The following is a 14,538-nucleotide window of genomic DNA, read 5'->3' as shown; positions in this document are numbered from 1 at the left end:
AGTGTTTCTTGAAAGGTGCTGGCATGCAGGATTGGCAATTGTAATTATTTTTTCCTGCACTTGGAATTTTTCTCTATTTTCTTTCTGTAGCATTTTTATTTATGTTTGGCTGCATCAAGCACCAATTTTTATCTATCCTTCAGAGATGTCTTTCTTTTTCTGGGGAAAACTCGGGAAAGGCAGGAGATGGAAATTCAAGACGATGAGCAACATGAGAAAAAGGTGAAAGTAGGAGCCAACGTTTCCACACGTGGACCTTGAAGAAGACAAGTCCACTTGTCGAAACGTTGGCTCCTGCTTTCACCTTGTTCTCGTTTTGCTCATCGCCCTTTTACAACTCGCCACATTTTTACAAATGAACCTCAGTTGAAAGTTAGTCCTCATCCATATCTAGTGTCATCCTGTTGATACTGCTTCATGCTATGCACTCTTGCAACATTTGTGTGTGTGTGTGTGCACACGCGTGGATTTGGATGCGAGATCGGGCCCTTGGGCAGAGGTATCATTCATCTCCTGTGCAGCCTTATGAATTCATTAACTATACTGCAACAGAAATGCGATGGACCGGAACGAAGTGAACACACAGAGCGCTTCGTTCTTGTGTGTTGTCTATCTGTTGCACTTTAGTTAATAATGAATACACACAAACTCATCTAGTTTTCAGTTATTACGTCAGGCTTATAAGCCCGCTTGTGTCCTGGAATATCTGCATGGCTATGTATCCTGTAATTCAATTTCTGGCCATGTGCTGGCAAGTCGCATGTTAATCTCCTGATTTTCCTGTCAATCTTGTGTGATGTGCAGGCCCAGACAGTTTCTGGTGAATCCGTGCAGGGTGTTGTGCAGGGTGTAATCTGCATTACAAGTGCTGCTTTGATTGCTTTCCGTTCAGCTTTTCTAGGTGTAGGTTGACATGGAATGGTACTCACTTATATGGGGTTTAGTTTTATGTAGTGTCATACTACTGTTACACTGCTATTGCCAGATCAGTGTACTATATGTGCCTTATGTTTGCTTGTATCTTCATGACTAGCAACCTCCTCTGTGTGTTTGGCAGTTGCATATAGTCTCCTGGCCTAATTGTTTGCCCCCATATTCCATGGTATGGGCCTGTTGTGTTTCAAGTTCAGGTACTCCCGAGGTTGTGTTTCTGAAGGGAGGGGTAGTCGTGTTTGCATCTCATATGCTAGCTGGCATAGCATCTTGGTACGAGGTTCTGAGCTCTTGAGACAAAGAATTTGTGCTGCTGGCAGCAATTCTACTCTGTCTAGGTGCTTGTTCGTTAGCTCTTTCTCATAGAGGTCTTCAAGCATGGTACAGTTGGAAAGACCTGTTATTACTACCCAATACCTGTATTCGATGAGTTGTCTTTTTTGTGTGCTGCAGGTAATTCATACCGTACCATACCTTGGACACAAGCAAAGCATCTGCAATTTTCTATAGTATCCACTCGTCCACCCCTATTACTTGGAGATTATTCTTTTCACCAGGTGTGGAAGTTGCGTCCAGGCATTGCATAATTGTTTCACCCACGTGCTGGCTCTGCCGTCATGGGCTTACACTTGCTGAGGATTTGTGGACGTTGACTTGCGGGCATACTTGTCCAGCTATGTGGATCACAATGTGCAATCTGGGGTAGTTCTTGATTCTAGTCTTTCTTTTTTTTCTGACGTCGATATGAGCTGACTTATCAGAAAGCGAGAGGCCAGACTGGCCAAAAAAGTCTGCAGTGTTGTCGAGGGCTTGTTGCATCATTCTTGATTTCTGTATAAGATAGCTTTCCCACAGACTGTAATACACCATAGGCTGTAGTGTTTCTTGTAGTATGCCCGTGTTGTTGGTGTGTGTGGGCTAAACGTACCTCCAACTCTCACCTGGAATTTTCTATCTTTCAGAAAGTTAGTTTAAGTGCTCTACCAGAAATGTTTTTGCTCATCGTTCCTCTTATTAGAGCAGCATGAGGTACTGCTGTTAACCCTTTAATGACGAGACATATAAATACCGAGAAAACATGTTTATTGTTCTATCTAAATATGCAAACCACATCAAGAGTAAACATAATCAACAAAAAGAAAAAATATTTTGCAGAAGCTTTTCAGCAATAGAGGGAAAACTCCAGGCAGGAAACTGGAAGTGGGCTTCACCCCAATGAAGTCACCTAGCTTTATTTTCAATTTGTATAGACAGCCCTTATCATATGTGAACCATAGGTGCCCATTTCATTTGCTTTACATCAGATGTGCGACACCACTGCAGCTGCATACGTTGCATTGGCCTGTCTCCTCCGAACTTGCTTGCACAAGACAGTGAGTCGCATGCCAAACTTCTTCCTCGTCCAGTGTTCCTGCTCTAAACCAACAAATGACGCTTGCTGCCTGTCATTCAGTGTTGGCCGAAGACATTTAGCTAGAAACTTCGTACTCGATACTTAAACTCGACAAGAAAAAAAAAATCTTTTTTGGTGTGTTGCCTGTAGGCAACACTCGTCAATAAAGGGTTAAAAGCCTCTTCACTCTGTTCATTCTTTCATAAGCGGTATTACACAATGTCCTGCAATAAAGTTTCTGCTGCTTATGGCCCACTCATATCTGCCAGAAGGGACAACTCTTGAAAAAGGTTTTCTTTGTGCTATGTGTGCGACGTAGTATGAGCATTCATGCCTTGACATTTATACATCTGCAGAACCAGCTTCTTGACAGAGTACTTGCTATACCTGATCATGCTTACTTGTACAGTGCTGTTGAACAATACATATTGATGCAATGAATATTTACACACTTGAATTATCACGAAAGATGATTGTTTTACAATTCTGCACTTTGCTTTCTATTGGTGTTAGATTTTGCATAAGCACGCCCCAATAGCATTTTGAAGTGTAAGGGTTCAATAAAAGGTGATGAACTAAATCCAAGTGCAAGAGCTTTTTTTCGCACCTATGACTCCCATCGAAATGCGACTTCCATGGCTGGCAAATCAATCCCTCGCCTTGTGTTAGCAGCAGAATGCTATAGCCACAGTGGCAGGTGAACAAATTGAACAATATTTCTGTCTATAATTTTTTTTCTTGCCTGTATGTAAGTAAAGTTTGGAATAAGTTTGTCATTGCAAAAAAGCCCAGTTTGTGTTCTTTTATTGAATAAACCACATATTGTGTATTGTTGAAATGCATAAATTTGTTCTAGAATCCTCAGGTGATATATGTTCTTGCAAGTAGCATGGTATTTCATTACTTATAAAGATAGTAATCGCAGCTGATATCGTTATATGGGTTTACACACTAATATATGTGACCACAAACTTATTAGAAACTTACTAGAAACATGTAAGGCATGAATGTTTCTGCATACTCGATCAGTTGTGAACGTGCAAGAACTGCTTGTACTGGCTGACTTCACTGCACAGTGTTGATTTACTTTTCTTCGGCGTGTCGTTTTATACTGTTTTATCCCCACAAGAACAGGCCGTTTGCCTGCTTTTCGCATTGTTGCACGAGTTCTACATAATTGTGCAGGAGGGTACGTTGTCACTGTATTTAATTAATCTCCTAGCTGTACAGTTAATTACCTTGCACAGCACGTGTTCATACAGATGCAGTAAGGATAAAAAGTCCGCAACATAGTCAATGTTTATTGGTTTCTGTGCAAGAAAAAAAAAATTCTCCAGAGAAGAGGTGCAACTAAACGTGCATGTAATATTTTATTCAAGCCACGGATTTAATGCTATCGCAGCAAACTCATTACGATAGCCTACACTTTTGCTCTGTCAAATTTAATAAGAGGCAAGATAAGCTTTCAAGATGCATCGGGAAATTCGTGCTTGAAAACCGACAAGAAAATGCAACTGAACGGTACCGCGTTCAGCGCTACGTTGAGACTTCGGGTACTTTGCTGTCTTGTCATTTGCCCTTGCCGAGGTTGAAATAATTCAAGCTGCTCCGTAAGCGCGATTTTTGCATGCTACCCAACAAAAGAAAATTGTGACGACCTCGTCCTCTGCTGGGGATCGAACACCTCCTAGCACTGACAACTCGCAAAGGCGTACGAAGCAAACGTGAAAATGCACTTCATTTGCTGTGTAGCGTGTCAACGAACGCATAGCAATCGGAGAATGCAATGTGCGGTACAAGTTTTTTATTCTCCCTTCGCGTACGTGCCGAATTCGACGATCCACGTCTCCGCGCATTGCACTTGTCGTGCGAGGCGCCTTTTTTCCAAAACAAACCGGCGAAATAGCTCTGTTGACAGCTCTCCGCGCAATTTCGACGGAAAATCGCAGCGATCGGTGCGACGGTGCGACTGTGCGACCAACCGGTTGGTCGCAGCCGAAAATCGGGGGGTCGGCACTGCGACTGCGATTTTCATCGCAAACGACGGAAATCGCACTTCCGGTGCGACGAAAATCGCATCATGTGAAACAGGCATTTCTCGTGCAACGCGCGGGAGAAGTCCGTCAGCTTGCTCGAGTACACATTAAGAAACAACAGAGCATCGAAAAGCACCGTTACAATCTCCGCCATCGACATGACGAGTTCCAACCTGGTGATCAAGTTTTGGTCTGGACTCCGGTGCGCTGAAAAGGACTATTTGAGAAGGTATTGTGTCGCTACTTCGGACCTTACAGAATGTAGCAGCGAATTCGTGGCGTGAATTACGAAGTCCTTCCTGACCCAAGTCAGCCTCCCCGAAGTCGACAACCGCAATCTGAGATTGCGCACGTTATGCGGTTGAAACCATACTATACCGCCTTATATACGACGTTTTCAGCCGCTTAAGTCAGTTTTTTTTTGTTGCTCGTCCTTGAGCGCCTTGTGACCATATCACACACCACAGTGATTGTGACAGTAGACTATGTTTTTGTGTTAGGCCATGGTATGCATGTTTTCCTTCTTTATTTTTGAAAAAGGGGTAATGCCACATGGTGTGGCACAGCAAGGGGACTGAAGAAGAGGAGAACGAGGTTCTTCTCGGCATCACGCATCGATGCTCACGTTTCGTGAAGTGCAAACACCTGGTTCTTCATTAAGCATGCATACTACAGCAGGTTGTACGCGACAATATATAAAGAATAAATCAATAAATTCTTCATTCAATTTCGGACGTACGTATCTCACGAAGAGTTTAGATGAAAGAGGATGTATTTATGCCATATCATTAGCTCTCGCGCCGGATGAAGCGGATGAATGAAACAATTAACAACGTATTATGTCATGTCAGAAGAGATGGTACGAGACAGAAAGTGAAGAAGAAGTATGTATGCACATCCCACATACTGTGGGTATAGGAGAAAGCTAGGCCTTCATGAGCCAGCAAGGCGAAATGGACGCCGTAAACTTTGCGCCAACTTCTCCTTATATTATATCAATAAAAAAAGGCAAAATGGAGTCATTGTGACGAAAGACAGGCTGCGCATTTCAGTCACGAACACGTCCCTTTGCTCTAATACCTAAGCCACAATGTTGTATCTTGAAGAGCAAGGGGAACGTTTATTCAGAAGTAAAATGGGCTGACCTTCCGGGAATGCGCTGCGGGTCACAATACCATGAAATATCCGCAGCGACTTTCGGCGACGAAGACCTTCCGTAGTTTCTACCTTCATTGTCAAGTATCAGGGTTCTTATATACTTTCCGTGCTGTAGAGAAAACGTGCGTGCAAATTTTTTTATAAGCGTCTGAAAGCGCTAAATTGCACGGAAAAAATTGATATGGGTGTTTCATTGCACCTCTTTACGCAAGCGTTCGCGTCATAATGATCAAAGCATGGCGTTTCTATGCTGTAGAAACTGCGTTACACACAAAAAAACATCGGTTGTGCAGTCTGTTATTGCTATAGCAATTACGCGGTGGAGCGAGCTGAGTTCACGCCATCGCCGTTGGCACCGGTAGCCTTGTTGTCGCGTTGTACTGATATCGGCGGCGTATGTACCACTCGCATGTACAGAGTTGATCCCCAGGGACGAGGAATGCGTTTTACTGAAATAGGGGTAAAGCTTCGCGGACGTTCAGTCGGCTCTGTGGTAAAGCAGGGCCCGCGTTGCGTCTTCTGCTGCTTGCACTAATGTTCCTGCAGAGCCATTGTGTTTATGCGCTGGTATGACCAGGACTGACAGTTAACGTCGACCTAACGTTGTGCGAGATTTCGCTGAATACTGCATAGCGCTAATGATTTCCCTTCGGTATAATTTGTGAGCCATCGAGGCGTGACTCCATCAACGCCATGGGTGACGGTCCTGCTCACGCCAGCGTTCTGAGACACCCGGTAGCGACCAGGTGGCTGTTCATTCTGCGAAACAGCAGTTGCCTTGCGTGCTGTGTGGCACCAGCATGTTGCTCCCACGTATGGTTAGAACGCCAACCGAAGAATGCCAAACGAACAATAAACTTTGCTATTGCTGCGAATATTCTCTTTCTTTATTTTGTTGTACGCGACGGCAACTTCTACTCGGTGTCAATGGGCGCATGTGGAATGCGTTCGCAGCAAGTAAATAGCCGTTAGAAACGATGACCAAGATTGGGGGAAGAGCTTAAGGGGATTGTGTCTTTATTCTTCCCTGTTGTCCAAGCTACAAGGCAAGCTTCTAGAGCTTCCCTATACAAATTATTCCAGCAGAAAACACTGACATGGACAGACAGGAAGAACGCAGACAACCAGAGAAGTGTGCGTATTCTCTTCCATTTGTCTCCATGTCAGTGCGTTCTGCTGAGAACATTATCTTCAGAACAAACACATCCCGAACTGCAGCACGCGGAGAAGACATTGAAAAACAAGATTTTTATTTATTTTAATCAGACACCATCCTGATTAACACTTGCACAAAATGCGTGCTTGCGGCTACAGTACTTCTCTTCAAAACCAGTTGACCAAAAGTTCACAAGCGTACAGCTCAAATTACCTCAGCCCAGCGGAGTTAACCATGAACAACCATGCCTTGACTGGACGTCCGCACTGGACTAAGCGAAAGCTCATCACCACGCCACGTTGTGCATCTGTGTGAATTGTTGCATTCGGTGCCCACAGGTGGGAGTTGCGCTGGAGGAGCATTACCTGTGTGACTTGACCATCCATATTTGATGATTAAAGTGACAGAAACAGAAATTTGTTAAATTGCAGCTGTGTGCATGCAAAAAAAATGACCTTTCTCGAACACATGTTCTCGCATTCTTAAGATAGTGCTCTTGAACGGTAGAGAACAAATGAGATTTTAAATTGTATTTGTTACTTCAGAAGGGCAACGAAGGTAAGCATCTCAACAGCTAATCAGGTTCATAAAGGCTATTTAACGGCCCTGTCGGCCGCAATCAGCTACAATATAGAAAATAAACATGAATTTACAAGTGGAAGAGTTCCCGTGATCCTGTGCCAGGTATTGTTGCGAAATGTGAGTAGATTACAAGAGATAATGAAAGCATCCGTAACATGCACAAACTTCCATATTTGTAGCTGAGTCTGTGAGTTCGGTTGCTAGCACTTTACGCATTTTCCGCTAACAAATCTTTATGTTTGTCCTAGTCAGCCAGTGGGCGTCTAGACGGCGTCGTGACGCTATATGAGTTCGATAGCGTGCGTCTGAAGACACATCCAGTGTTTGTATTTACCGTACAGTTCGGCCACCACGTCAATAGAAGTAGAACATCTTCGCGACATTAAAAAAAAGATCTGTGTGCACATGAAGACGGTGCAACGTGTTAAAAGCTGAGCTTTCCAAAGGGAACGAGACGGTTTTCGTAATGGCTAAGCTTGCTGTATTTCCTTTTCTTTTGCAGCTAATGCGCTGAAGAACGTTTCTGTCTGTAGTGTTATGTGTGCCACTGTAGTTAACACAAGCACCTGTTTTCAAAAAACATGTATATTTTAGATGTAAAATAGGCGACTCCCTGTGCACAACACTGGATTCTAAGATGTACGTTTGCGTGTTTCAATACTTTGCTATCTGCACATCGTCAAAGTATGCAGTAAGTAGTGGTAGATGCACGCTGCTCAACGCTATATCCTAGCTTGCGAGAATAGTGCAATTTGTGTTTGAGAGGGAGAAATAAAGTGAGAGTAAGGATATTAATTTCTCCTGTTGGTGTGAATCTAGCGATACACCACTGTAAGCTGCCCTGTGTGCAAAGTGAGATCATGCAAATGTGAAGACATTCTTCGTTGTATTGATTGAAAAATCCTTACATAAATAGTTACCTTCCAAACAGCATTTAGTATCAGAGGTCAGATATCTTGTGCGCATACTTCACACCGGGAATAATACAAAAAGAGGAGGAAAATCACTGCAAACGTTCCATAAAAGCAAACAGGATTTAGGGCATTGTGTTTTTGTGCTCCTCGACCTTATATAGTTACGACATTCTGACAAGACAACCAAATACGTGTTCTCTTTAAGCTAGCTACGATTGTGAAAGTCATGGCTATATATTGCGGGATATGTTTGCTATGTATATTTAGCAGCATTACCCGCACCACATTAGGTTAGGAAAAATAATGACATTGTGTAAATACTAGCAACAACTACGCGCAAAAATCACACTTGTGCTCTTCATTACCAGAGGCGTCGAAATACCAACCTGTCAAGCTTTCTTGGGAGCTGAAGAAGTTATGAAGCAACTCTTCCTCCACGGCCGACCTTTTCGTCAGGCATGCAACTTTTGAACAAGCACAATCATGATTAGTAGAACACTGGTTCTGTTTAAAACAACATGGACTAACCGAAGTCATCTTCAGGTCGTACGCAACGAAAGAACGGAGACCACAAACTTCACTTTCCAAGTCACTGAGTGCCTCGCGGGTCCGAAGTAACGCTGGTTCAATTTTCTTCATCACACTTACAGCCGCATTCGCCTGCTCCCTCCAATAGTCTCTTTCCGCGACGATGTCTTCAAGCTTTAGTTCCAGTTTAGCCGAACGGATCTCATCCATGCTTCTCCCCCAGTGGTCACATTCCTTGTGAATAGGAGAACGGTAAACTCTGACGTTTCGTAAAGGAGGTCGAGGAGAGTTGGTAACCAGCCCATTACTGACGCCTGTCACCGCTTCCGTAGTCATGTAGGAAGCTACATATTTGTCCGTTGAAGGCGAGTGGTTCTTATTTGCAGCATTTAACTTCATAGATCGTCTGGCACCCCTAAGCTTGATAAGACGGTTTAGAACGTTCTGTAAAAACGGCACACTGGCGGAGTTCTGGACCACTGGCTGCTGCTTGGCCTCTGTGGGCTGCTGGCATGAATACGCCGCTGTAAAGAAGTCGCAGGAGGCACAGTAGACGATTTCTGTATTTTCGGCGGCGTTGTCTTCCTTTCCAGCGTCCGAGCTCATATCCGGAGGCGAGACAGCAAACGTAGCTTTCTTCCACAACATCATGCACCGTCAGTTTCTTCGATGGAGCACTTTCGAAGAGAAGAACACAGCACTTTAAGCCACCACTTCACTCAGGAGACTCGGGCACGGCACTTTTGTAGTCAATGCCAACGATTTGCTGTAATTAAGCCTTTCAGCACAGTAAATGCTGCCGCAAGTGTTCAGTAAGGGATTCACCCGACGCAACCTGCCTCGTTTTCACTGAATCTGAGATGCCGCGTCTGGCCAGGTCTAGGCATACGCAGTAGGTGAGAGAATATGCTGCGACGAGAAGGCAAGGGTTTGACGAACTGGTTTGCGTCTTTCATAATACTCTAGTTCGTGCAACTGAGTGGTTGCGCTAATCCAAAGAACGTAACCCGAGGCGTTGCGGTTTGATTTAGCAGTGCCTTTCTCGCAAAACTAGGATCACGCAACGCACTTCCAAGCGAAGTGCAGACACAAAAAATAAATAAACTTACCGTGCTTGACACAAAACGTGAAATGTGGAAGCGAAAGCAGCAACACAATGACACAGTGTCTTGACAAACAAAATGCCGCTGTCTATCATCCCAAAGAACAAAACTGTTGCGACGCTTCCTAGTTCTGGGACGACGTGTCAAAACGAGAGGAAAGGAGCAGGAGAGGATGGCCGTTGCGGAAGGTAATGTTGCATACACTATAAAACGCCTAGCGTGTCCGCTGAGCAGTCACACCGCTCTAAACTGCTTGTCTCTCCTGAAACACAAGTACACAAGTCATAGAAGGTTCTAAAACTGCTTTGCCGTGTAGGCGTAACCCAAGCAAAAATGTTTGCCAAAGTAAGTATGTGTTCTTCCGGAAAACCAATCTGTTGAACATTAGTGTCTCACAGGGAAATTCTCAGTGTAGAAGTGTACGTGATATTTATGCCTATATACTGATTTGTTGGGCGCGTGTCTTAGCGAACGGTGCTGATAATACTGTCTTTAAGTTTAATATTGACGCAATTTAAATCTCCTGGCCAATTCGTAATAATAAATCAGAAATGTATTTCTGCTGAGGAAGAAAACCGTACGCAAAATAAAATAATATTTATTCGTTTGGAATGCAGTAAGGCTTTGTTTACGATAATAAAGGTGTAACTCATGCGCCACACCTAGGAGAACACACCGGAAAGACAGGAATGACGAGGTTGCGGTACTCTGGCCTTTTGTTTTCCATAATACTTGCCATTATCATACGTACATTTAAGTAGACGCTTATTTTGACGAATCTAAAGTGTGTTACGTATGATATTGTTTCCCGCTTCAGATCATGGTCGCTACCCTCATCCCCGTCGTCCTCTCTGAGGGCCCATTTGGACCACAGGGCCACTTCTTCGGCGGCTTTCGCGGACCTCTTGTAGGAGCAGCCGCCACCCCAGGCATCTCCTCGGTCGAGCCAGTCTACGTACGTATTCAGATGACAGGCATTATTTTCTATAGCTGTGTTGCACATGTGTGTGAATGCACGAGCTGGTACCTGGTTCCGTTATCCATCAGTAATATTGAAAAAGCCAAAACGCAGTCAAAGATTAAATAGTGAAGTGTCAAAGGCTGTAATGCCCGTTCCAGAAAATACTTATATACGTAAGGTTAGATGAACTGTACCTACCCACTGAGAAATGTTTCGCTCTCTACGAATATAGAATGCTATTGAGTGGCATAAAATAAGTTTGCTTACTAAAAAGACGCAATAGGCTCCCTTAACAAAACATGAAGGAAAATATACGCCTTTTATTGACAGAGCTTCAATGCCGCAAAGAATATTCTTCTTCTTGAAGCCCACAGTGAATAATTTATTAAGCCATACATACGGAATCATAGAAGGGTAACTAAAAATTAGTGCCGGTTATTACAGGAGCACCTCTTGCACTGCTAGTTCTTGCTAGTAGAGGATTGTCTATTACCAACACCCAGAAGGGGACATAGGAAGGAAAGATATTTTTTCGTTGTCGAGATCAGACAGGAATAAAAGTATGGATTTCGTAGGATATGCGCTTCGGGCGTTAACCTTGACGTTCTCTGAACTACAGCCCCCGCAGCCATACAGCTTCGGCTACGATAACGTGGACGAGTTCGGCACGCAATCCTACCACAAGGAACAGAGCGACGCCAACAACGTTAAGACCGGAACGTACGGCTACCGCGACGCCAGCGGCATCTACCGGCGTGTGTCGTACGTGGCTGACGCCAATGGCTTCCGCGCCACCGTCGACACCAACGAGCCGGGAACGGCCCCTGGCTACAGCGCTGACGCAGTCTTCAATGCCAAACCGGTCCGCGTTCCTGCTGTGGCAAAGTCGGCGTCAGCTCCGGTCCCTACCTATGCTGCGCCATTTGCCTTCGGCCAGGCTCCCTGGTCCGGCTAAAGGATGGCGAGCAGACTTGAAGGGCGACTACGGCGATTTCTTGATGTCCCCTCATGTTAATAAAATTTTGAATATACGTTCTCTTTTGAATTCTGATTTCTTTGTGCCAAACTATATGGCTTCAAGCCGTCCAGTTTTCCTGAAAATGAAATTGGTATCGTTCCAGACACGTGACATTCTACTAGGTACCCTGTGTTTACGATGTCAGAGCCTACACCCCATTGTCACTCGATTCGTTGCTTAAGTCGCCGCTGTGTAGTTCAGAAACAAGTAAAAGCTCGCTGTGTCGTCAGGAGACATCATCAGCTTCACTTCTGGGGTGTTAGCGTGTACAGTGTGTTTAGTAGGCGTTCTGTGTGTTTACATGATGGTAGAGTACGACCTCTGTGCAGTCTCGCCTAGTCAAGTGGTAGCCGTATACTGTTGGTTAACTACTCCTCGTACAAAGACACACACACATATATATATATATATATATATATATATATATATATATATATATATATATATATATATATATATATATATATATATATATATATATAGACGTATGAAGTGTGCAACCCCTTTGAACTTCTGCAGCATATAAAAGTGTGTCACTCTGCCACATACGAATGCATAATATGGCCTCCATAGGGACTGTACACTGTAGTAGGCCCGGATTTGTGCAAGGCTATTATACTTAGGGAAGTTTTTCTAGAGAAGTATCTGTCACACCTAAAAATGAGGAATGGTGCTCCATTCTTATCTCTTCAACCTTCACGCGTAGTATCCGCATATTGTCAACTTGTTAGCTCATGAAGCTGGTGAGTGTAGATCTAGTTTTAGAAGTCTTTACAGCAAACGAGACTTGCGTACACTACGTTTGGAGTAAAATTAGCTCATATTGCATTTGTGACATGATAGTCGCGACGTTAGAATGCTGAAACAGAAGTTCAGTATCGTATAGACCATACTGCCAGGCTTGTTCGCTCAATATAACTACGCTAAAGAATCGCCTGGCCATTGGTTGTCTCACCACCCACCACGTCGCTTGCATGGCGCTTCGATTCCCTGTTGTGGCGGACATGTTTCCAGATAGGTAGAATGCAAGGTCCTCGTGTGTATATATTGTTACGCACAGTAAAGGCGTTACCTTGAAGCCGGGTAGCGTTAGATGCGATGGCCTTGATCAGCTGAGCGCCTGTCGAGATTCAACTAGCCAGCCACCCGTCGTCTTTTTCGTTCACCACTCTTCGGTGCCCCTCGCATACTGTTTGTTTAGGCGTGAAGCCAATATGCACGTAAGAGCGTTACATTTCCCTCCGCGCAGACGAAGCCCGCCGGGCAAGTCACACAGGCTGTCGAGAAACAAAGGGCTTTAAACGGGCGACATGGGAATGTTCAGTCTTTGCTGACCATCGGTCATTTGATGTGAGACGTGCTATGCGGTAGGTTAATTCGCTGATACGGTCAATAATAACATAGGGTCCAGTATAGTGGGCCAGCAGTTTTCACATAATCCACGTTTCCTGTTTAGTTTCCAGAGCAACACTAAATCACCAGGGTCATGTATCACGTGTCGGCGTCGGTGGTCGCAGCGTACCTTCGAGCGCTCTTGTGAAACAAGAGTGCGTAAAGAAGCAAGTCGTCGGGGTTCTGCAACAAGACAGACTGTCTCTGATAAACAAAGATTATCGTGGCTGGAAAACGGGAAGATAGTGTCTAGTTTATAACGAGGTGGATAAGCGTAAAGAAGAAAGAAAGGACTGCAGCCCGTAACTTCATGCTTTGAGGTGTTAAATGCGTACGTAATCAAAGGTAGCACGCTGTCACAGTTCTTATGATCTGACGCGACATACATGGACAGCATGTTAGTAAGAGTTCTGTTCGTGCGTTCCGTAAGGCCATTTGTTTGGGGATGATACGGGGTGAAATGTCGAAACCTTCAAGGACATAGACGAAGCATCTCTTCGACTACGTCTGTAGTGAACTGCCGCCCACGATCGCTGATGATGACTCTGGGAGGTCCATGTCGGAGAATGACAAAACGCAGCAGAAAATTACACACTTCGGTTGCAGTAGCCGATGGTATTGCAGCTGTCTCACAGTAGCGTGCCAAATAATCGGCACACAAGATAATCCAGCGATTCCCATCGGATGAACACGGGAAAGGACCGAGGAGGTCAATGCCAACTTGCTCAAAGGGAGTGCTGGGGGGCGACACTGGATGGAGTTGACCGCTCGTCGACTTCTTCGCACATTTTTTAACGAACGAGCATGGTTCCATGTAGTGCTGCAAAAGTACAACTTGCGCTGAACTTTGAGCAGGTGAAACTAGAGCTGGCATTTGTCCACCTCTGTCCGGAGGCATAGGCCAAGTCGTTGGCAAGAGACCGGCAAAACGACGGCTCCGGCGAAGTTCTAGATGTTGCGACTCCGTGGTACGTTGTGTCGTACCCCGCACCTCCACCACTCTGTTACGCCCACAAAATGCGTTACTTTGAAGCCGGTAGCGTTAGATGCGATGGCCATGATCCTCTTCTTCGTTCACCACACTTCGGTGCCCCCCGCATACTGTTTGTTGAGGCGTGAAACCACTATGCACGTAAGAGCGTCACAATATTTTTATGCACGTTGTATGACACCAGACGGTCTAAATGTATCTGGAGCCCCCTCACTTACGCGTTTGTCATAACCAACTGTGCAGATTGAGCAAGCGAAATTCCGCGTTTGCGTAAAACTATTAAATATTCTGCGAGTGTACGCGCTTGAGTAAGGCTGTTTCCTTGCTGGCAGATTCACAACTGTGGCTTTCCCACAGCGATCTTTGTACTAGA

The 14,538-nt window shown here is 44.7% G+C and overlaps 1 protein-coding gene across 1 annotated transcript; it reads left to right on the top strand.

Annotated features, from left to right (window-relative positions):
• The first annotated feature begins 9,760 nt into the window (after positions 1 to 9,760).
• On the top strand, positions 9,761 to 11,799 carry LOC135912138 (cuticle protein 10.9-like). The gene is made up of 3 exons (XM_070538143.1): positions 9,761 to 10,148; positions 10,621 to 10,758; positions 11,384 to 11,799. Exons 1-3 carry the CDS (start codon positions 10,137 to 10,139, stop codon positions 11,717 to 11,719), a joined length of 486 nt encoding a protein of 161 aa, XP_070394244.1. The 5' UTR covers positions 9,761 to 10,136; the 3' UTR covers positions 11,720 to 11,799.
• The last annotated feature ends 2,739 nt before the right edge of the window (positions 11,800 to 14,538 follow it).

Source organism: Dermacentor albipictus, chromosome 1, assembly GCF_038994185.2.
Source record: "Dermacentor albipictus isolate Rhodes 1998 colony chromosome 1, USDA_Dalb.pri_finalv2, whole genome shotgun sequence".
Classification (NCBI taxonomy): domain Eukaryota; kingdom Metazoa; phylum Arthropoda; class Arachnida; order Ixodida; family Ixodidae; genus Dermacentor; species Dermacentor albipictus.
This window is presented reverse-complemented; position numbering and strand designations above follow the sequence as displayed.